The 21,927-nt window shown below is 46.3% G+C and overlaps 1 protein-coding gene across 1 annotated transcript; it reads right to left on the minus strand.

The window, feature by feature from the left end:
- Positions 1 to 598: 598 nt before the first annotated feature.
- SERPING1 (serpin family G member 1) lies at positions 599 to 10,288 on the minus strand. Its single transcript, XM_080927823.1, has 8 exons — positions 10,229 to 10,288; positions 9,672 to 9,746; positions 8,051 to 8,594; positions 6,935 to 7,069; positions 5,865 to 6,068; positions 5,565 to 5,701; positions 2,857 to 3,076; positions 599 to 1,181 (listed from the first exon to the last, which is right to left on the minus strand). Exons 2-8 carry the CDS (start codon positions 9,720 to 9,722, stop codon positions 928 to 930), a joined length of 1,545 nt encoding a protein of 514 aa, XP_080783949.1. The 5' UTR covers positions 9,723 to 9,746; positions 10,229 to 10,288; the 3' UTR covers positions 599 to 927.
- Positions 10,289 to 21,927: the final 11,639 nt, after the last annotated feature.

A 21,927-nucleotide genomic window follows, 5' to 3' on the forward strand; every position in this document is an offset into this window, starting at 1 on the left:
GACAAGAGAGAAAGGCTCCGTTCTTAGAACACAGGTCATCCTGGTGACAGGACATAAGAGACATAGAAGAGTGTCAAAAAGTGTCACCCAGGACCATTGTGGTGGTTTGAATAGGTTACCATATAGACTGTGTTTGAATGCCTTAGGAGGTATAAGCTTGTTGGAGTAGGTGTGGCCTTGCTGGAGGAAGTACGTCACTTTTGGGCGTGGCTTGGAGGTCTCAGGTGCTTAAGTCCAGGCTCAGCGGCACAATTTTTAGATGCTACCTGCAGATCAAGATGTAGAACTCTCATCTGTCCCAGCACCATGCCTGCCTGCACATGCTTCCTGCCGTGACCATAACGGACTAAACCCCTGAAACTGTAAGCCAGCCCCAATGAAATGTTTTCCTTTATAAGAGTCCCTTTGGTCATGGTGTCTCTTCAGGGCAATAAAACCTGAACTAAGACAGCCATCAAAGACAGGCCATCCCCCAAACAATCTGCTCACGATGGAAGATGACTTTCTATGCCCAGGGAAGCTGGCTAGTCAGATCAGTAAGACCACTGGCCAACCCCGAGACCTGGACGGAACAGGAAACATCAGGGACGTCAAGCCACCAAGTATAGAGTGGTTTATTACAGCCGATGCAGGAAGCATGGCGATTTCCTGCTTTCTGATATTGGGGCAGCGAGAACACAGAGAGGCTGGCGAGAGAAGAAAACGTCTGCAAGTTTTATTTGTAGACGCTGGTAAGCTTGAACCATAAAAAGCTGCAAAATAGTGGTTTAGAGAGCAGGTCGACACCATGGGGTTGGTGGATGGAAACTTCCGTCTGCCGGTTCCTAAGGCTGGAAGTTGCCAGGGCAGGCACCGGCCGGAAATAGCCGGATGGGCAGAAGCTTGCGGTGTTTACTCAAGCCCGACTCCTGCAGGTCTCCTTGGGTCTCAGGCCCTGGGGTCATGTACCCGGCCCATGAAGACTGGGAACTTGTGCTGCTGGTCCCAGAGCAGGAAGAGGAAGGGCTGCTGCACCTCGAAGATGAGTAAGTTTCGGGCCAGGGAGATGGCGGAGGCTGCTGCTGCTTCCACGCCGGTCTCCGTCAGCTCCAGCACCGTCTCGTGCTTCATGGCAGACACCAGAAGATCTGGGTCGTCGGTCAGCCCGCACAGGTTGAGATCGTAAGAGAAGTCGAAGAAGTCTATGGCAGAAACGAGAAAACCAGAATCAGACATCGGCAGGAAAGTCTTGGTGGGTGGAGGTTCTGCTCTTAACTTCCTCCTCGGATTCTGACAGCATGCCTTCTGGTCTGGTCACGGCGGCCCACCTACCACTCTCAAGAGATGAAGGCCTCACTCTGCCTACCACCAACTCTCTTCTGGAGAAAATGACATCGTTGCTTTGAAAAGGACTTTAGAAAATAGAGATGGGTAATATGCTATAGAATGAGATCATAGGAGGGTGTAACGCTGTCAAGTCATAAGTCATAAATATATACTGGTCTTTGCCGTAAATTTCAAACAAAGAGCCCCCAAACCCCTAGCATTTCCTTAGCAACAGAGGTGCTGTTTTAAATATCTTAATTTAAATATTAAAAAAAACATTTTGTTTTAATATTTGCTTTCGGTTTTGTTTTGATTTTGAGACTGGGTTTCTCCATGTAGCGCAGGCTGCCCTGGAACTCACTATATAGGCTGTCCGCGAACCCACAGAGATCTGCCTAAGTCTGTGTGCCGAGTGTTGGGACTAAAGGTGTGTGCCACCACCAAATGCCTCAATATCTGTTTCTGTGATGCCCGTTCCTAAAGCCTTTGCAGTTCCTTCAGAGTAGGAGAACCAGGTGCACCCTTTAGTCTGCTATTTGGTTTTGTATCCTGATCCTAGAAAGATTCTATATTAGGCGGTCAAGTGTCAGAACAGGAAGGGAGTGGCTAATCTAGTGAGGGATGGAGTTAAAGCTTAGAAAATGGTGCTTCTGTGGGAGCAGTGAGCTGGCCCTGCTCCCTGTGGGGCAGAGCTGGCTTGCTGGCCAGGGCAGCTTGGGTTCTGGAACACTGGCCTTGATGGTGTGGATGTGGAAGAGCCGACCCAACATCCACCCCATCTATGAGCTGCTGGGGCTCGCGAAAGGGCCGGTCCTGCAGAACCAAGGTGGCAGCGTCTCTGCACAACACCCAGCAACTTGGCGAGGATCTGGTACTGATGGTGTAGCCGAAGTCAGAGGCCTCACAATGAACATTAGCAAGTGAAACTGTTTGGGCCAAAGGGTGCACAGTTCGAGACACTGTGCCCTGCTACAACTTCCGTGGTGAGATCTCTGATTGTTTTCTTTTGTGGGGAAGGTCACGAGGGTGGAGGGTAGATATGGAAGGACGGGGAGATAAGTGGGATTAGGGCAGGTGATGTAAAATTCACAAAGAATCAATAAAAAGTTAAATAATAGTAAGTCTCCCAATCAGTGGGGGAAAAAATGAAAAAATTAAAATGGTGCTTCTAAAGTCTCCCAAGAACTCAGAGCCCCTAACTGTCATACCCAGATGAATTTAAGCGTATCCTGCGAGTGTGGCTGAGGTAGTGAATGTTGGCAGCCTGTCTGGGTCACATGGGTCAGTGAGCCAGAGGAGAAACATCCTGGAGATCTGGCCTGCCACTGTGCTGACTCCAACTAGTTCAGGGGGGAGCCAGGCAAACTTTCTGACTTTCAGCTTTCTCAGCGAGCTCGTGGGATAAGACCCCCGTCCCCTTAACTTGCATAGCTGTGGGGTAAGTTCCTGTTAAAGATGAGGGGAAAGGGAACTGTAGATAGCCACATTCCAGCACCACCTCTCCTGCCTCCCCTCAGGAATGGGGAGTAGCCACAGGTGGCTGCAGCTCACCCAGTTTCTCCAGGACTGACAGCATGTCTTGGCTGCTCTTGACTTTGATGCGAGGCATCATCAGGTAAGTGGGCTGAAATTTGGACAGCTCCAGCTTCCTCATGATGGCCTTGAAGACAGTGGGGTTGAGTGCCTCTTCCAAGTTTTCAAGGTGGTGCTTCTGGCTCTGAGGTACCATGATCACGAAGCTCAGGTTGTGAGAAAGCTGCAGCTGTCCTACCTGAAAAGTATGAGATACACCTTATTAGCTCTTCCGTTCCACCTCCTGTGCCCCAGGACTGTCTCTTAGTGTATACCGTCTCACTAAGCAGCAGCTAAACTGACTAGCATGCTGCGCCATGAAATGGGAGTGCCAGTCAATCTGACTGAAGCATGCTGGTCCTGGTGAGAGCCCAAGGGATGAGCACAGGTTTTTGGGTCATACCTTGACTAGCTAGCTATGTAATGGGGAAGTAATTTGGGTTTTGAATTTCTTCTTTTCCATCTTCTCTTTCTTCCCTCTTTCCCTCCCTCCCTCTTTCTGTCTTCTTTCTTCCTTTCTTTCATAATATCTTATGCAATCCAGGATGGGTTCAAACAGAGGATGACCCTGAACTAACATCTAACTTTTCCCCCTTTCTCCCCCCTTTGTCTCTTCCCCTCCCCCAACCCCTACGTTTTTCAAGACATGGTTTCTCGGTGTAGCCCTGGATGTCTTAGAGCTTGCTTTGTAGACCAGACTGGCCTGGAACTCACAAAAATCTGGCTGAGACTGCCTCCCAGGTGCTGGAATTAAAGGCATGCACCACCACTACTCACCTGACCCTGAACTTAGGATCTTCCTGTTTTAGCCTCTGTGCTAGAACGTCTGGTCTACACCACAGTCAGTCTGATGAGGAGCTCGAGATCAAACCCACGGCTTTGTGTGGGCCTGACAAGCACTCTATCAAATGGGCTTGAGATGCAGTTTATTTAAACCCTGTTTCTTTTATAATCTCAATTATTTCTAGATTAGTTTTAATACCAAAAACAAATCTGCCATATAAATAGTTGTATACTGTATCGTTTAGGGGATAACAACAAGAAAAATGTTTGGATGTGTTTAGTATAATTTTTTTGCTCAAAATGTTTTCTGTTGATAGTTCTCTTAATCCATGGATGTACCACCCATGGCTATGGGATGCTGGCCTAAAACACCCTCCTGAGACACTGATACACACACACCTGAGTGTAAAGGGACCCAGAGATCTCCCAAGGTGGAAACCAGGATAGCTATGCTACAAAGATGTGTTTTCCTTATGTTCTGTGCTGAGACATTGCCTTCTGCCCTACAGATCTGTGTCTTGAAGTTCTAGCAAGGTAGGAAGAAGTTCTAGCTTAGGCACTGAAGAATCTACTAACCAGAATCTTTTAGGGATCCTCCTCCTCCCCCTCCAACTATTTTAGACAGAAACTCCCTATTATAAAGCTCTGGCTGTCCTGGAACTTACTATGTAGTCTAGGCTGGTTTCGAACTCACAGAAAACCATTTGCCTCTGCCTCCCAAGTGCTGGATTAAAGGCTCACGTTGGCAAACCCAGCCTGGGCTCCTGGTGCAGTAAATAACTAAAAAAAGGCTGTGACTGTTCTGCACGCTACCGCTCCGCGCTGTCCTCAGCTCTGTCTGACCAGGGAGGTCACGGGCTGCCCTCTCAGCTGTCTCCCTGCCCGATGGGAACTTTATTCAAATTCTCCACAGCCCAGTAAAATCAGGACTCAACAATCAATAATTTATCAAACAGACTTACATGTAGAATTCTCAATCCACAATACATCCAAACAACAAGTTCCCTGCCAATTAATAAAGATATAAACCGCCCCCGCCCCAGACAACATAAAATTGATTTAGTTCACCTTGATCTGAACCATGCTTCTCCACTGTCTCCATCTTGATTCTCCATTCTCCTGTGCTCCTCCTCTGGCTCTCTTTCCTAGCCTCCCCTCCCTCCATCCTTCCCTCTCATCCAATGATAGGCTCCTGGATAATGACATCATCCTACAGGTTCCATGTTCCGTCTTTTCTCTCTCTCCCCACTAGAGTTATATTGCGCAATTTCTGATAAGGAACTTAACTCAGCCTGGTGTGGTGGTGCACGTCTTTAATCCCGGCACTTAAGAGGCAGAAACAAACAGATCTCCAAATTGAGGCCATCCTGGTCTACAGAGTGGGTTTCAGAACAGCCAGAACTATACAGAGAAACTCTATCTTAGGAAAAAAAAAAAAAAAAACCAACAACAACCAATAAACAAAACCCAAAACACAACAAAAGAATTAACACCTGTATGTAATACACATCTACACGTATACAGTTTACAGCTACACATGCACATGAATACTGTACGAGAGCACACACTGAGGACTTGGCGAGGTACCCAGAGTGCTGGCTGTTATAAGAGGGTGATACGCAGAATTGAAAACGACTCACTGTTTGCCATTTGATGCAGTAGAGATGAATGAAGGCGCTTTAGAATCGTGTCTAGATTCGTGCCTTCCAACCTAAAATTCCCTGCCTTGGCCAAAACCAGAGAGAAGAGAAGGAGAAAAGTAGGCGGGGCTGATGGGCAGAAGAAGCTGAAACGGGAAATTTGTAAGCAGGTACCCCATAATGATCAGGAGAAAGGAAGTCACTGCAGAAACAAAGCCAGGACACTCATGTTTGAATCAGGACTGCAGTGAGCTCAGAACTTACCTTGGCCTTCAAAGTCTGGTCACTGAAATGGGCCATAGGGTACTTTTTGCTACTCATCATGGGCACTTTAATCACAGAGTTCTTGTAGAGGAAAGATGCCGTCATTTTTTTTTTCTCAAATGGTTTCTTCCACTTAGCTAAAGGAAGAAAGGGTGGCTGTAATGTAGGTAGGGACAAAGGGTGTTAAAGAGCCTGTTAGGGAAGGGTAGGACCATCAGTCACATGGGAACGGTGGCATGTGAAGACAGGAGGGGACACAGAACCGCATTAGGCATGGGGCCTGCCTGGTGTTTCCCTTACCACTCAGGTAGACGGCGTTGAGCAGGATGAGGCGGGTGTCAGAGGGCAGGCTGTCTAGCAGCTCCCTGATCTTGTGGTTGGTGTTCTCAGCCACCCACGTGTTGATGAATTCTAAGTTAGCATCACTGTCTGGGCCCAGGACTCTGGGGCTGCTTCCATATAGGCTCCGAGAGGCATTCACATAGGTGTCCCGTATGGCCAGATCTGAGAAGCAGGACAATGCAGGGCGGTGAGTCCTCTGAGCAGTCCTGCCCTCCCTCAAAGGGCAAGTATGAGAGCGAGCACACTTCCTGTTGGTTCCGGTTTCACTTCCTTTTTCTTTTTTCTGAGATGGCTAACCTAGAACTCACATAGACCAGACTGGCCTGGAACTCACAGAGCTGCCTTCAGAGGGCAGGGATTAGAGACCATCACATTTGTCCAGGTTTTCACAATTCTTCTTGCTCTCTCCAATGACAACAAAATGCTGGAGCAGGGACCAGCCCACTCCTCTATTACAGATGTGCAGATTAGACTCAAGGGAACAAAGGGGTGGTAGAGCCATTCCTCCTCACCCCTGCTGCAGACCCACCCTTGGCCCTCCCTAGACCACCTTCCGAGGTCCAGCCTGCACTCCGTTTTCCCCTCTGTTCAGGGATAGACCTTACTTCCAGGCCTCAGTAGAAGTTCAGGACAAAACTTCCTGACCTTTGCTCTCACAGCCCAAGTCTACTGGAGGAAATGTGAGTCTTTGCAAAAGCAGACTGCTTTACTGGACTAAATAGATCAACATATTTGATCAGAGACACATTTGATCAAGACAGATCAAAAAAACCCTAGGCTTTGCTTCTGCTTCACGCAGCCTAAAACCCAGAGCCTCTAACCTCTGGCCCTGCAGTTGATGGATGCACAGGGCTTTCTTATTTTAAAGGATGCAAGTGATTTATCTAGGAAGGACGGTATAGAACCTGGATTCCCCCAGAACGATCCTCCTGAACCCCATCTGCTCTTACCCATCCCCAGCTCATCTTCTTTCCCAGGCTTTCTTTTCCAGAATCATCCAGAACTTATTATCTGCCCCGGTCACTCACCTGGGCTGTGGAAAATCTGAGACACAGAAGTGACACCTTTGGATGAAAAGGCCTTTAGTGCCTGGTGGACACAGGCAAAATCCTTGGGGTAGGAAAGGATGCTCTCCAAGTTGCTCTTGGTGCTCTCTCCAGCCCCTGCAACAGAGAGAGATGAGGGCTCTTGGGGACGAAATGGGAGACCTGCTATTTGAGACTGGGGTTAAGGCCTGGCTAGAATGAAGGGCGTTGTTTTTTATGTTGGGCGTCTCAGGGCATCAGAACTGTATTCTGGAAGACAGTCCGTGTGTCAGGAAGAAGGTAGTGGGCAGTCCCAAGTCATTCCACTAGACTTTTCCAGGGCTTCATATATTCTCTTTCTAACCACTTCCACACTAACTCTGATTTAGATGGTTCGGATTTACAAAGGGTCATCCTATAAGCAGAGGCATCTGATCACTATTACAAAGGAGGACGGATGTTATTCATTATTAAGTGCTTACTGTACACATCCTCTCTGCTGCAACAGCTAAGATTTTCGGAGAGCATTTCTTCTACTCCAGGCATTCTAATGCTGGATTTCCAGATGGATTACTCTCCCAAAGGAAGGCAGAAGGCTTTTTACCTCCCAGGGGGTCAAGGCACCACCTGATCTAACTCTTGTTTCGCAGAGGTAGATTATCACCATCTCTACTTAACAGGAAATAAGCCACAGTCGAAAGAGGTGAAGTGGACTGTCCAAGGTTGCACAGTCAGCAAGTGCATCACCACGGTTCTGTCTTAGGTTTATCTCCAGAAATTCCATGTCTCTTACCACCTTCCATTGCTTCGAACCATGACTGGTAACTGGGACCTTATTTTATATGTTATTAATGACTCCCGAGGGGTTTAGATTATAAGCAACAGTACAGGCAGAAAAGATGGCTCAGCATTAAAGATGAGGCTCACAACCAGAAATATAAGTGATAGCACCTAATTAAATCATTGCTAAATGAAACCATGTTCAAGAATGAAAGCCGGCCAGCCCTAGCATGTCGCCCATTTTCCAGCTTCTTTCCAGAGACAGCCTCACAGAAGGTCTGTGGTCGGCGATGCCCACCAAAGGGCCCGGCTTACAGCCTGGACAGAAGTCAGTCTTACCAAGAAGGACCTGTGTGAGGAGGGTGGCAATGCTGAATGGGGAGAAGGCCATGTTGGTCTCAGCCTTCTTGGTAGCCGAGAAGGCATGGTAGAGCTTCACAGAGAAATCTGTCAAAGCCTCCGCCAGTGTAGCCTCTGAGGAGTCTCTGTCTGAGTCAGAGCATGGAGCAAGTGGCTCTGGGCAGAAGGGTTCGGTAGGAGCCTGGGTGGGAGGATCTGAGTGCTGGCTGGAAGAATTGGTGGGAGACTGGCTGGAAGGGTCTGTGGTTGTGGCGGGCTGGCTGGAAGAATTCAGAGGGGGCTGGCTTGGAGAATCCGTGGGTTGGATGTGCTGGATGACGGACTCGTTGACTACTTTATCCATGGTGTCATTTGCTATTTTGGTGGATACGCTGGTTGTCGGCCAGGTAGAAGACTGTGCTGTATGCTTGGTGGGCTTCCAGGGGCCATCTTTTTCAGGGAAGCTGTCTCTGCTTTCTGCTTTAGCCTCCAGTGGATCCTGGGGGCTGTGGCTGGGAGCTTCGGAACCTGAGAAGGCTCTATCCTGTGGTTCAAGAAACAATGTTTCACTTCCGGGTGAGCCACAGTCCTCTCAACCATTCCAAGCAAGAAGAGAAGATTGGGAACGCATCGCACCAGCTGCTTCTGGTACAACCTAGCAGGTGAAACCCGCCTACCACAGTTCCTTCCAAAATAGGCAATGCTGGGGGAATTCTCTGCAGGAGACATGAGGCAATTCTGAATTTTGGTTATCAGTTATCTGGGTTCAGTGAGCGCCCCACAAGAAGCCATTTTCTTGTAAATATCTACTTGTTTTGACTCACTTGCTAGGCTAGTGCATTTGCGGGTCTTGTTTGAGGACCATGGGTTTTCCAAGAGTAGACGTGGTGCCCCAGTGGGTACCGAAAGCATTTAGTATTCCAAAAGGAAAGGTAGCATGGCTTAACCTGTAACCCAAGTCATCTGGGCATTTGGGAAGTGGAGGCAGGAGAATCTCCGTGTGTGGCAGTGTACACAGAAGTGGGAAAAGGGGTGTATAAAATCGAGACCCTTGCTTAACTAGACATTGTGGCTAACTCTCAGTGTCACCCAGGATACCAGCTTCCAGCATATTCCACTGCTCAGCCACGGGAAGCAAGCACTCGCATGAGTTTTCATGTTATCCCTCTCCTACTAGGCTACTGGGACCACAGTGCTCTTAGCCTTGGGGCGGGTCCAGGTCAGTCTGCTAGCCTTCCTTCTTGCAACCCACTTCCCACAGACCCTAGCCTACAAGAGCCCATCACAGCAGCACACAGGGGTAGAGGGTGTTTTGTTTTTCACAACTTCGGGCTTGCTCTTCATTGTCCTTTCTATGGCCCACGTAAGCCCTGCTGATGGGCTGGGTAGGGTCTGTGTATTCTCCCTTTTATAAATCGGGCTAAGAAAGCCTGGAAAAGGGGTCTGCTCAAGGTCATTCAGCTAACGTACCTTCCAATATACAACCTAGTCCCTCCAGCCCCTGGTCTAACGCTAGTTCAAGGCTCGAACTCCCAGGAGAGACTATCCTCCTCCTCCAAGGCCTGAAGGGTTAATTCCCACTCCTACCCCCACCCCACCTCCTCACAGAGCGACCACTTACCCCAGCCAGCAGCAGCAGCAGGAGGGTCAGTGGGGTCAGCCTGGAGGCCATCTGGGCAGCGATGTCAGCTGCGTCCTATGAAGCCAGTTAGCCTCAGAGCCAGGCGCGGTGCCTAGGAGCTCAGGGGTCCACCCCATCCCCGGGCCCGCCCCCATTCCATTCCAGGCCTCGACCCTTCCTTGGTGTGTTCTCTCCTCCTCCCTCTGGGGCAACCTTCTCCCTGGCTCCGCCCTCTGTTTTGTTTTCCCCAAACCGCTTCCCTTTCCCGGCACCGGCTGGCCCTTCTCTCCCTTCACGCCCAGGTCTCTGCCCATCTGTTCAATCTCCCTGGTCCGCTTAACTAAACAATAAGCCAGAGGCAGCAGGAGGAGGGCCAGTGCGAGGTGGGCAGCGCAGCTTTTGGGGGGGAAGGGGAGGAGGAGGAGGCTGAAGGCTCAAGCAGAATCAAGCTTATGAAGCTGCAGAAATAAACTGATGGAGAGTATGGAGAAGGCTGGAGATTTCCCTGACAAGCCCTCTTTAACTTCGTGTTCCTCCCTAAGCCCCCATTACCAAACCTGGTCCAAGTTCTTGGTCACTAGGCAGCTTCAGTGCAGACTGAGTGGACGGTCGCAGAGGGTCAGGGTGGGGTGTCAGGGGCAGTCTCAGCTATTGGCTGGTTCAGGACACAGCCCAGTTAAAAATTAAGGATGATTGATTGCTAGTGTGAGTTCCTGTAAATCAGGATGGAACGGTGGCCCAGAGAGCCTGGAGCTCCCCTGGAGTGGGGTAGGGTGTGACTGGCTGGGAAGGAGGCTTATGAGCAGCTCTTAGCCATCTTAGTGTGTTTCGTAGATCAAGATAAAGGCAGAAGAAACATAACATGCCCAGTGTATGACAAGGGATGAGTTCTTTCAGATTAATGGGTAAAGTAAGCCTTTGGAAATGGGCCACTTGACAGTTAAGAAACCAACCTCAGTAGTTAAATGTCTGGTCTTCCATTGCTCTGGTTTGGAGATATGCCAGGCTTGGACCCAGGTCTCCTAAAACCTAATGGCTAGTCTCCATCCTACACATAATCACTGGTTCCAATTTGAGACTGGGGAATCTGAGGCTCCCAGCTGAGCCCTGGCTTCAACCCCTAGTAGCAAACCAAAACAACCACAAAACCCAGCAACCAAAACAGAACAATAATAACCCCAAACCAGCCCCCCAAAAACAAAAAACAAAACAAAAAAACCAACAAAAAAAACAAATCCTGACCCCAAACCAGCCCCCCAAAAACAAAAAACAAAAAAAAACCAACAAAAAAACAAATCCTGACCCCAAACCAGCCCCCCAAAAACAAAAAACAAACCAACAAAAAAACAAATCCTGACCCCAAACCAGCCCCCCAAAAACAAAAAACAAAAAAAAACCAACAAAAAAACAAATCCTGAGGTTTATGTATTTGTCATTGTCACAATGAGTTGTCACAATAGGCCTATTATGGGAGACCCTGCAAAGAGGAGCCCAGCTAGACTTGAATTTTAGGTAAATCTCATGCCGTCTCGTAATATGCTTGTGATAAAACCTTTTCGCCATTTGTTTTGTATCTAAAATTCAAATCTGAGTGAGCAGTCTGTGTTTTATTTTGGATCGAACAGTCCTACATCCCCTGCAAAAGCAGGCTGCTCTCCCCAGGGAAGCACTGTGACTTGGGGAGTTCTGTGACTGTCTAACCGTAGGCCTGACCCTTCCTGCCTTTGCCTCTTTCTGGAAAGTTTGTTCGTAGCCTGAGATCCGACCCTCAAAGAGTAGAGAGCGTTTGTATCTTCCTGGGGACCTTGGAGAAGTTTGACTTCGGTCTGTGCTTCATATTCTATGATCCTCCAGGGAGGCTCCAAAATCCCAGAGCTGTCCTTCCAACAGTTGCAGGCAAATTCCACTTTATACCAACTGATGGCCTTGGGGCAGGAGGAACTGTGGATTCTGAGAAATGGGTGAGCTAAACGAAAAGCCAATATGTTCATTGCGTTGTTACAGCATCTTTGCGTTTATTCTCTCATTAGCTCTCATAACACCCAGGAAGTAAGTACTGATTTTAATCACATCTTTAATGAGGTCTTTATTATTTTGTATTTATTTTAATGAGGCTGGGGGCCTGGAGAGATGGCTTAGCAGTAAGACAGCACTTGATGGCTCTTGCAGAGTATCTGAGTTTAGTTCCCAACATCCTTGGGTAGCTCACGGTCATCGGTCATACCAGTTCTAAGCATCCAATACCTTCTCCTGATTTCTACGGGCACCAAGCACACATGTGGTGCCCACGCACACACGTGTGGTGCTCCCCCCACACACACATGCGGTGCCCATACAGCTCATATTTGTATAAAATAAATGGATGAATAATTTAAAATGAAGCTCAGAGTAAATTACTAGATCTATGGAAGACAAAGTGCATGGTTTGGATCTGACATGTCACCATCAGATGAATCTGTGCTGAACACTTCTCTGTGAAGGCTGAAGAATGTCCAGGAGATGGCCGCTGGTGGGTGTCTACCGCTGCCTTTTGAAAGTTACACCTGGCCTCCGATTCTGGCTCGTCTACCTTCGATTCCTGGTCTGCGACAATGTGATCAGCTTCCACCCCATGCTCAGGCCAGCAGGAGGGCTGCCGGCAGTGCCCGCCCCACTACGATGGACTGAATCCCTCTGATATTATGAACCAGACATTCTAACTCTGAAGTTGGCTGTGTCAGGTATTTTGGTCACAGAGACACGAAAGTAACTAGTATAGAAAATTGGCACCAGAGTAGAATAGTTTCAGGGACCAAATCTAGCCTTGTGGTACGGAGGCCTTTGAAGCTAGTCTTGGGGAGAATAAGGAGGAATTAGGAAATGAGGGTGAGGGTAATGTTACAATATTGTAAACTCTATTTAATGGGCTATTGGGGTAGAAGATTGGAAGACTAACTGCCAACCAACATGTAAGGACACATTATGAGGTTGCTGATAGCAATAGGAATTCTATTAAGAAATGAATTACATTCGGTCTGGCAAAGAATTTGGCCATATTCTGTTCGAGTCCTGAAATTTTGAGTGAGATTGGGTTGAAAAGTAATAGAATAATTTATTGGTAGAAGAACTTTAGAGGGGCTAGAGGGATGGCTCAGCAGTTAAGAGCACTGACTGCTCTTCCAGAGGTCCTGAGTTCAAATCCCAGCCACCACATGGTGGCTCACAACCATCTGTAATGGAATCTGATGCCCTCTTCCGGTGTGTCTGAAGACAGCGACAGTGTACTCATACATGAAATAAATAAATAAATCTTTTTTAAAAAAGAACTTTAGAGGCGTTGAGAATCAGGAGCATGAAGACTGGCAGGAAGATTGGAATCCAGTGTGGCCAGGAAAGATGCGCGGATGGTCTGAAGTCGCAGACTATCAGCTGCACACAAAGTGGCTGTAATTGTTAAAGAGGTGAAAGCCACAGGAAAGAAACTGTACTCTATGTGTCTTAGGGTGGGACTCCATACATCAAAGGTAACGCTGTGTTACAAAATGGCAGCAGTGCAGCGGCGCCGCAGAAGGCAGCGCCTGGGCGGCCCACCCGGAAGCTTTCCTTCTGAGAAATCAGCCACACGATAGGCTTGGTATGGAAGAGAGTTTGTCTGGGATCTGGGAGAGGGGTAGAGACAAGGAAGGGGGAACAGAGACGGACAAAGAGAGAGGAAGAGAGGAACAAAGAAAGAGGCTGGCCATGGACAAGTGGGGGGAGACCGTGAGCTAGCAAGCAATTCTTATATGGGAGCCAGGCTTTTACCTGGCTGTTGCTAGGTAACGGGCGAAGCCTAGGGGAAATGCTAACAGGTAGATCCAGGGCGTACAATCGAAAAACCATTAGAAAGACTTTCTCTTTAAACTTTTGTTTTTTTCTTGTGCGTGTGTGTCACATTCAGAGGATAGAGAATAAAGACCTCCGGTTCCCTGAAGCTGGAGTTTACAGGTGGTTGTGAGTCACCTGATGTGGGTGCTGGGAATTGAACTTGGGTCCTCTGAAATAGCGGTAAACACTTTTTTAACTGCCAAGCCATCTTTCCAGTTCTGAAAGACTTCCACCTAAGAAAGCTTCTTCCAAGCGACGCTCTGTAAAAACTCAGCTGAGGTCCAAGGGAGCCCGGATACTACTGGACCTAACAGTGGAAGCTGATTTTATCTGCATAGTGTTGGTTTTATGAGAATGAGGATTTTGTGATCAAGGAAGCTTGCACCCAGGTACATAGGTATCAAGATCAGAATCCTGCAGCAAATCCTTGACAGACCAGTGGATGAAGCTGTGACGGTAAAAATAAGAGGCCTCAAGATGGGTGTGCCGGAAGTGTGTGCCATCCTGTTGGGAAAAGTCACAGGTACCATGTGAAGCCATCCCAAGAGAGAATCTGTGTAGTACAAATGAGATGGCTGTAGGAGTGGGTATGCCAAAGCCTGTTAAGTTCACATGGTGCAGGGCTGGAGAGACGGCTCAGTGGTTAGAGCACTGACTGCTCTTCCAGAGGTCCTGAGTTCAAATCCCAGCAACCATATGGTAGCTCACAACCAACTGTAATGGGATCTGATGCCCTCTTCTGGTGTGTCTGAACACAGCTACAGTGTACTCATATACATAAAATAAATATGAAAATAAAAAGTTCACACGGTGTTACTACATGCTGGGAATGCTGAACACGGACCTACAGGATGTCACCTTTGCCCCACTGGCCTCATTCTCACCTGGATCTCATGTCTCCTTGCTACCCTCCTGCAGATTTTAGGGATTCTTGAGGTTGCACTAAATTTATTTTTCGTTACGAGATAGCCAGGTGTGGGGCATTTTGGCTCGAGTCTGAACTGTCACCCAGAGTCTCACGTGCTTGTTCGGTAGCTGGTGCCACTATTTTGGGATGGGGCAGACACTAGGGCTAAGTGTTTGAAGGTTACACCCAGATCCTGATTCCAATTCTGTTTGCTGACCAGTCTACCACAGTGAGAAGGGCCTCCACCTCATCTCCATCGCCTTGGTCAGAGACTTCCTGCTTGGGTGTAATCGAAGTCTCTGGAGTTCTTAGTCAAAGTGAATATTCTTTATTCATCCATGCTAGACAACTTGGTCACTGTTAACTAAAAGTAATACACAGCTAGCAAGTGTCAAAGGGAAGCTTGAACCAAATCTGGCTGACCTTGAAATCCTTGTGGTTACTGGTCCATGCTAGGACCAATCCATAGCAGTCCCCAGAATGTGAACGTGGAGCCCCTGCAGTGCTGTCTGGCCAAAGTTTCAGGGTGAACAGTGGAGAAGCAGAGATTTCCTCTGGCCACCACGGTCTGCACCCTGGCCATTCCCAGGGTGGCTTCATTATATCAGCTTTCTTGTTTGATGACACAGGCTCACTGCTTCACCATGTCTACAGGATTTCTTCCCAGCCTGGCTGAGGTTGTGAATCCAGTCCTTCCCCACTGGGGGCAGGTGTTTGCTTTGAGTACTTGTGCTTTGTGTAAATGAGCTTCGTCTCTGATTTCTCACAGCACACTTCTTTCTGTAGAAACCACAGGGTTGGCAGCCACATGTAAAAAGTTGGATGTGGGTTCCTGGTGTCACTGTTACCACAGACGGTAAATCTGCACTTGGTACTTTTATGTACCACTGTCACCTCACATGGGTGGTTTTCTGCTTAGCTCTACAGAGTTTGAGCCTTTCTGGAGATCTCGTTCATCCACAACTCTCTGGTAGAACCTCTGCTCTTTTCTTCCTGGCAGGTCTCCAGCTGGTACCAAGAGGTGGATGGAGATGGGAGACGGAGACCAGAAATCAGTACAAGTATTTGTTGGGACACAAACTTTCCAACCCATAAAACTCTAAATGACTTCCTTAGTAGCATAAAACTTTTTAGAGTAGAAACATTCGATAAATCCTTATATAGACATTCTTAATTGGTTCATTCATTTATCTAAAGATACTTATCCTTTCCAACTTCTCACTTCGATGTCATATATTTGCTTTGTAAAAAGTTTAAAATAAATCAGAATTCATTGCAAACACAACTGCTTTTTAAGGATACACTCCAAGTGTATCCTTCTAGTATCTCTTATATTGAATACATAATTATTTCTTGCTTTCTCTCTCTCTCTCTCTCTCTCTCTCTCTCTCTCTCTCTCTAAGGTCTCATATAACCCTGGACTCAAACTTGGTGTATGAGATGTTCTTGACCTTCTGATCCTTCAGCCTCCACATTACTAGGTTTTGTGGTACTGGGGATTGAGCCCAGAGCTTTATGTTAAACAGGCATGCCACCAACACAAGTGTATCTCTAACCCTCAGAATAATTTGTTTCTTACTTAATAAGGTATCATTAGAACTTGGCTGAGTGATTAGAGGTAGCTCTAGTTCATTCTTTCTAACAAATGTAGCGTTCCATTGTATGGATGTATCACAAACTCTGTCTTTGATCTCAGGCTTAATGAAATTTGAGTTGACCTGTAAACTAGCCTTAGCTGCCTGCTGATTCCAGAAGGTTCTCTCACTTACTAATGGTTACCCGTCCTGCCCAGCTTACCTGGTGTGTTTGCAGCCTCTCTGTGTTTAACCTTCATCCCCAGGTGTTGGTTGTCATCTCTTATGTGAAGAGGTCAAGGTTTGTCTTGTTTACCCAAATATGAATTTGGTCTCTGTATCAGTTACCTTTCTATTGCTGTGATAAAACATGATAAATCATAAAATTATTTCAATTTACAGATTTATACTCCATGCTTGGGTCATAATCTTATTTATGGAACCAAGCATTGTGGAATCACCTAGATGTTTAGGTTTGGGCATTTTGTTTTTTGGTGTTTGTCTTAGTTAGGGTTTTACTGCTGTGAACAGGCACCATGACCAAGGCAAGTCTTATAAATGACAACATTTAATTGGGGCTAGCTTACAGGTTCAGAGGTTCAGTCCAGTATCATCAAGGTGAGAACATGGCAGCATCCAGGCAGACATGGTACAGGAGGAGCTGAGAGTTCTACATCTGCATCCAGCAGAAGCCAGGAACAGACTGAGCTTCCTCTGGCAGCTAGGAGGAGGGTCTCCAAGCCCAACCCCAGAGTGACACAATTCCTCCAACAGGGCCTCGCCTTCTAATAGTGCCACTCCCTGGGCTAAGCATGTGCAAACCACCACAGTGTTGTTGCTTGTTTGTTTTTGTTACTTGAGATAATGTGTCTCTGTGTAGCCCTGGCTGTCCTGGAACTCTTTCTGTAGATCAGACTGGCCTTGAACTAGGAGATCTGCCTGCCTCTGCCCCCTGAGTGCTGGGATTAAAAATGAATATCACCACAGTCCAACTGACTTTCAGTTTTATTTTCTGATGAAGTTTGTGTTCTAATGACTGTCTACTGTCTTCAAATTTCTATCATTTAAAATTATTTATGGAGGCTGGGCTTGGTGGCATATGCCTTTAATCCCATCAGTTAGAATACATAGGCAGGTTAGATCTTTCTGTGAGTTCAAGGACAGCCTGATTTACAAAGCAAATCCCAGAGGCAGCCAGGACTGTTACACAGAGAAACCCTATCTCACAGAACCGAAAGATCCAAATAAATAAATAGTTGCTCCTAACAACGGAGCCATTTCTTTAGGCCTCCTTTTTATTTTTATCACCTTTGGGTATTTGTGTGGGATGAGGAATGTGTGAAGGTCAGAGGACAGCTTGAGGCAGTCAGTTCTCATTTTGTGGACCTCAGGGATTAAACTGAGATCATCAGTCTTGGCAGTTGGTTCCTTTTCCCAACTGAGCCATCTCCAATTGGCCTCATGTCCACCTTCCTAAAAAAAAAAAAAAAAAGGCTTCGGGGGATTGAATTTGGGTCCTCTTGTGTGCAAGGCAAGCTTTTTTCCAGTTAACTATCACCCTAGTTTGACTGTCTTAAAAGAAAGAAAAAAAAAAAAAAAAAAAAAAAAAAAAAAAAAAAAAAAAAAACAACTATTATGGCATCTGGCCGTAGTTCATTTTCATTTTGCAGCTCCCTTTCTTCTTTTGAAATTGGAGAGACCAGGACCTCATTGTGTTGCCCAGTCAGTCCCCCTGCCTCAGAGCTGGGGCTGCTGATGCATGCCATTACACCTTGTTGATTTTCAATCATTTTAGTCTTCAGCAGTTTTATCTGACCTACTGTTGACGGGTTTTTGGGTTGCTTCCAGTTTCAAGCCGTTTTGTGCAATGCTCCTCTGGACATACCTGGTTTTGGTCTGTTTCTTTGGGAGTACCCACTATGCAGCCTCACTTTCACTGACATTTTCCCAACATGTCTGTACTAGTGGAGACTCTCCAAGAAGTTTTTAAAAAGTATTGTGAGCATTCTTTAAATTTTTCCCCTTATTTTTATTCATTTGTCACAGGCTGGCCTTGAACCCCTGATCTTCCTGCCTCTGCCCACCAAGTGCTGGGATATTTGCAGTTTATCATTACACCCTGACGTTTCTGGTTTCTTTGGAGATTCTGTTGTGCCATGTGATGTTTCCCTGGAAACTGTCTTATGAGGGGATGTTTTTGCTGGAGCAGACATGGGGGAGGATGTTTTGCTAAGAGCAGACAGGGGTGTTTTCTGGACGCAGCCTGGAAAGAGAGCATATGATCTTTTGTTAGAGCGGATGCTCGAGAGGACAGGTGATGTTTGGAAAGGGTATAAACATAACCCAACAGACGGTGGGTGATGCTGGATGGTATTAGTGCCCCTTACCATTCTTCGCTGGTCACGACTTCATAGAGAGAAACACACCAAAAAACTTCTGATGGCGTTCTGCCGACTTCTTGCCACTTTGGAAGATTTGGGAGATTGGCAGAGCCTTGCAGTTTCTTCTGGATTGACTTGTCATTGTTGATTAGTGAACGGTGTTTGCAAGTGGATTGAGCTGATTTGTGTGAACTGAACTGCTGATATCCTGACCACGCAGATTGAATTTGCTTCAAATAAATATTTCTAACCAGGCCCATATCTTCCTTGACTCAGTTAAATTTTCCTTTCCAGTAACTCTGGTGGGTGATGGCTAGAAGGAAGTTTAATGCATCTAAGAACACTTATAAAAATAGCTTTTGGAAAATCTAAGCCTACGGCACCCAACTAAATTTGTTGTATATTTTAAGATGGTTTTGCTATTTGGCCAAGCTAATCTCAGACTGGAGACTTTCCTGCTCCAATCCATTGCTGTGCTTACACATACGCACCGCCACAGCTGGTGCATTTTATAGATTCACTTGCTTATGCCAGTGTTCTTTTATTTAGTCAAACGTTCTGAGGGAGTCTATGAGGGTCATTTAAAATTTTTGCTTTTGTTTGTTTTTAGGCAGGGTCTCATAGTGTAGCCTTCATTGGCCTGGGACTTGCTATATATACTAAGGTGGCCTTGAACTTGGAATTTCACCTGCCTCTACCTCACAATGCTTGGATTAAAGTCATGTGCCACTGTGCATGGATTATTTATTTTTAAAGGTTTATTTGTGTGTGTGTGTGTGTGTGTGTGGTATATTTCAGGTGCCATGTATGTGAGCGCCACATGTGTGCAGATGCCCACAGATTATAGAAGAGGATGCTGAATGGCCTAGAGCTGCAGTTACAGGAGGTTGTAAGCTGCCCCATGTGTGTCCTGGAACTAAACTCCAGTCCTGGAAAATAGCATTTTGAACTGCTGAGCCACCTCTCCAGCCTCTCTCTCTTTCTAAATGTTATTTATTTATTTATCTATCTATTTATTTATTCATTTATGTGTATATGTGTGCACATGTATATGTTAGAGGTTTGAAACCAGCAAGAGTTGTTATTTCCTTCTACCAGTGTGGATCACAGTGATGGGATCCACTGAGCCATCTAGGCCAGGGTGGTTTTTAGATGAGCTTCACATTTGAGGAAGACAAATTGCCCACCATAATATAGGAGGGCCTCGTCACGTCAGCTGATAGAACAGTCCTCCCTCCTCCTCTCCAGAAAAGAAGAATTTTGCCAGGAGGCTGCTTTTAGATTAGCATTTATAGTCACGTGAGTCAATTCCTTAAAATAAATTTCTTTCCTATATATACACATCCTGTTGGTTTTGTTTCTCTGGGAAAACGTGACTAATGCAGGCTGAATAGTCAGGTTCAATAGCGTGTGCTTCCCTGACAGCTGGAGAATATCAGGGGCTTCACAGACTGCTCCCTTGGATAAGACTCCTAGCTGATAACCTTCTTTGTCAAGGGTTTACATTCCTGCACCAATGAGCAATGATCTTCAGTTCCCTGGCTGACTGCAGAGCTAGTCAAACAAGAGCCACCCCAGACTCTTGTTATTATAATGTCTGAATCCCACCTCTAGCTGTTTATTCTGTTCTCTGAGAGTTCAGACCCTGTGTGGTCCTCACTCAGGGTAATAGCCTGTATGTGACTAACCAACCACTGTTCCTCTTATCTATCCAGCGTCTGGCAGAACATGTTAGACTACCTCCTCACTACAGACTGAGAACCTCTAGCCCCATGGTGAACAGGAAGTGACTGGAGCAAAAGCTACTGTTTCTTTGGGCTGGAGAGAGGGCTCCATGGTTAACGCATTTGCTAACTTCAGTTCTCTGCATCTACTCTGGTTGCTTATAAGCACCTGTAACTCCAGCTCCAGGAGAGCCAGTGCTCTCTTTTGCCTCCGTGAGCACATACACATACCCACACACACTGATGTAAAAATCACACCTCTCATCTTAAAGGGAACAAAAACCATTTTATTCTGGAACTGTTTTGAGTGACTAAGGTCCTGGAACACAGATTTAGGTTACCCCCAAATCCTTGTTCCAGCATGGAAACAGTTTCATGATATTTTTAGTTTTATAAAACAAATAAGATCATAAATCAAAGCAAGTCTAAAATGTACTGGTGGAGACACCACACCGGTAGATACGTGGAGATGGAAGCTTGTTTTATGAAAGTGTTATCTGATCATATTCTTGCTCTTAGATTGGTGCAAACTGGTGTTCTGCTATGTTAGTAGCTTCAGAGAGGTTTTTATTTATTATCACAAGATGTTAGTTCTAAGTTAACAACTTTTAAGAGGTCTTAATCTATTATCACGAGGTCTCAGATCAGATATAGAGAGGGCAAGGAATGGCTGCTCCAAAAGGCCAAAATTAGCCCAAGACAAAGACGTGAGCTTCTGAATGTACAAAAATTCAATCTCTCTCCGTACTGACGTTTCAATCTGTTCATCAGCCTCCGCAGACACAGACTCCTTCCAGGAGGCTTTGGGTGGCTGTATCACAGACAGACCCAGCTTTGTTTCATGAACTTCATTCACACACATGAATAAAATCCCTTTAAAAGAAGTTACTATTCTTTTAAAATAATAAAAGTTACTATTTTTTGTTAACTTCTGGTGGCGCCCTAATTAAAACTCTTAGTTACTCTACTGTGGTCTTAATTTTTATTTCCTTGCCAGCAAATGAGTTAGGCTATCACTCACGTTTGGTTTTGTTTCTTGGTTTAAGCTGAACATTACAGTTGTCTTCCTGTCCTGATAGTCACACAGCCAGGCACGGCTACAGCCCAGCACGGCCATTTCCCACCTGGAACACTGGCCCTAAATGACAGATGTGCTTCATAATCTCTGCCATTTAAATACTTGGTCTCCATTGGGGAGACTTAGGAGTTGTGGCTGTGGAGAAAGATGCCTGTCACTCAGAGTACATTTTATTCAACACACATACACAAATTTACCTAGTTCAGGGCTGCTCAAGAGTCCCCTTTGGGGCTGGAGAGATGGCTCAGAGGTTAAAAGCACTGACTGTTCTTCCAGAGGTCCTGAGTTCAAATCCCAGCAACCACATGGTGGCTCACAACCATCTGTAATGAGATCTGATGCCCTCTTCTGGTGTGTCTGAAAAGAGCTACAGTGTACTTATAAATAAATCTTTTAAAAAAAGAAAGAGTCTCCTCTGTTGACCCCTAATAATCTAACAATTCTATCATTCTGATACATCCTGATTCATCTGAATAAGTGACAGGAAGAACACAATAGCTAAGGAGAATAGCGTCATTTTTTGTTTTGGAGACGGGTTTTTTTGTATCCTAGGCTAATCTCAAACTTAGTGTGTAGCTGAGGATAGGATTGAACTTCTGACCCTCCTGCCTCAACCTTCTGATGGCTGAGATCACATGTGAGCATCGTCATAGAGTGTGTGGCTCTGGGGACCCAGGCTCCCTGCATGTGAGGCAAGTACTTTACCAACAGAGCTCTGCGTACACGCTGAGAGACCGGCATTAAAG

Source organism: Micromys minutus (genome assembly GCF_963924665.1).
Source record: "Micromys minutus genome assembly, chromosome: 13".
NCBI lineage: Eukaryota > Metazoa > Chordata > Mammalia > Rodentia > Muridae > Micromys > Micromys minutus.

Coding starts and splice junctions, on each gene's coding strand:
- SERPING1 (XM_080927823.1), bottom strand. CDS start 9,722: ATGGCCTCCAGGCTGACCCCACTGACCCTCCTGCTGCTGCTGCTGGCT. Junction 8,595..9,671: donor TGCTGCTGCTGCTGGCTGGG/GTAAGTGGTCGC, acceptor CTTGAACCACAG/GATAGAGCCTTCTCAGGTTC. Junction 1,182..2,856: donor GTCAGTCCTGGAGAAACTGG/GTGAGCTGCAGC, acceptor TTTCTGCCATAG/ACTTCTTCGACTTCTCTTAC.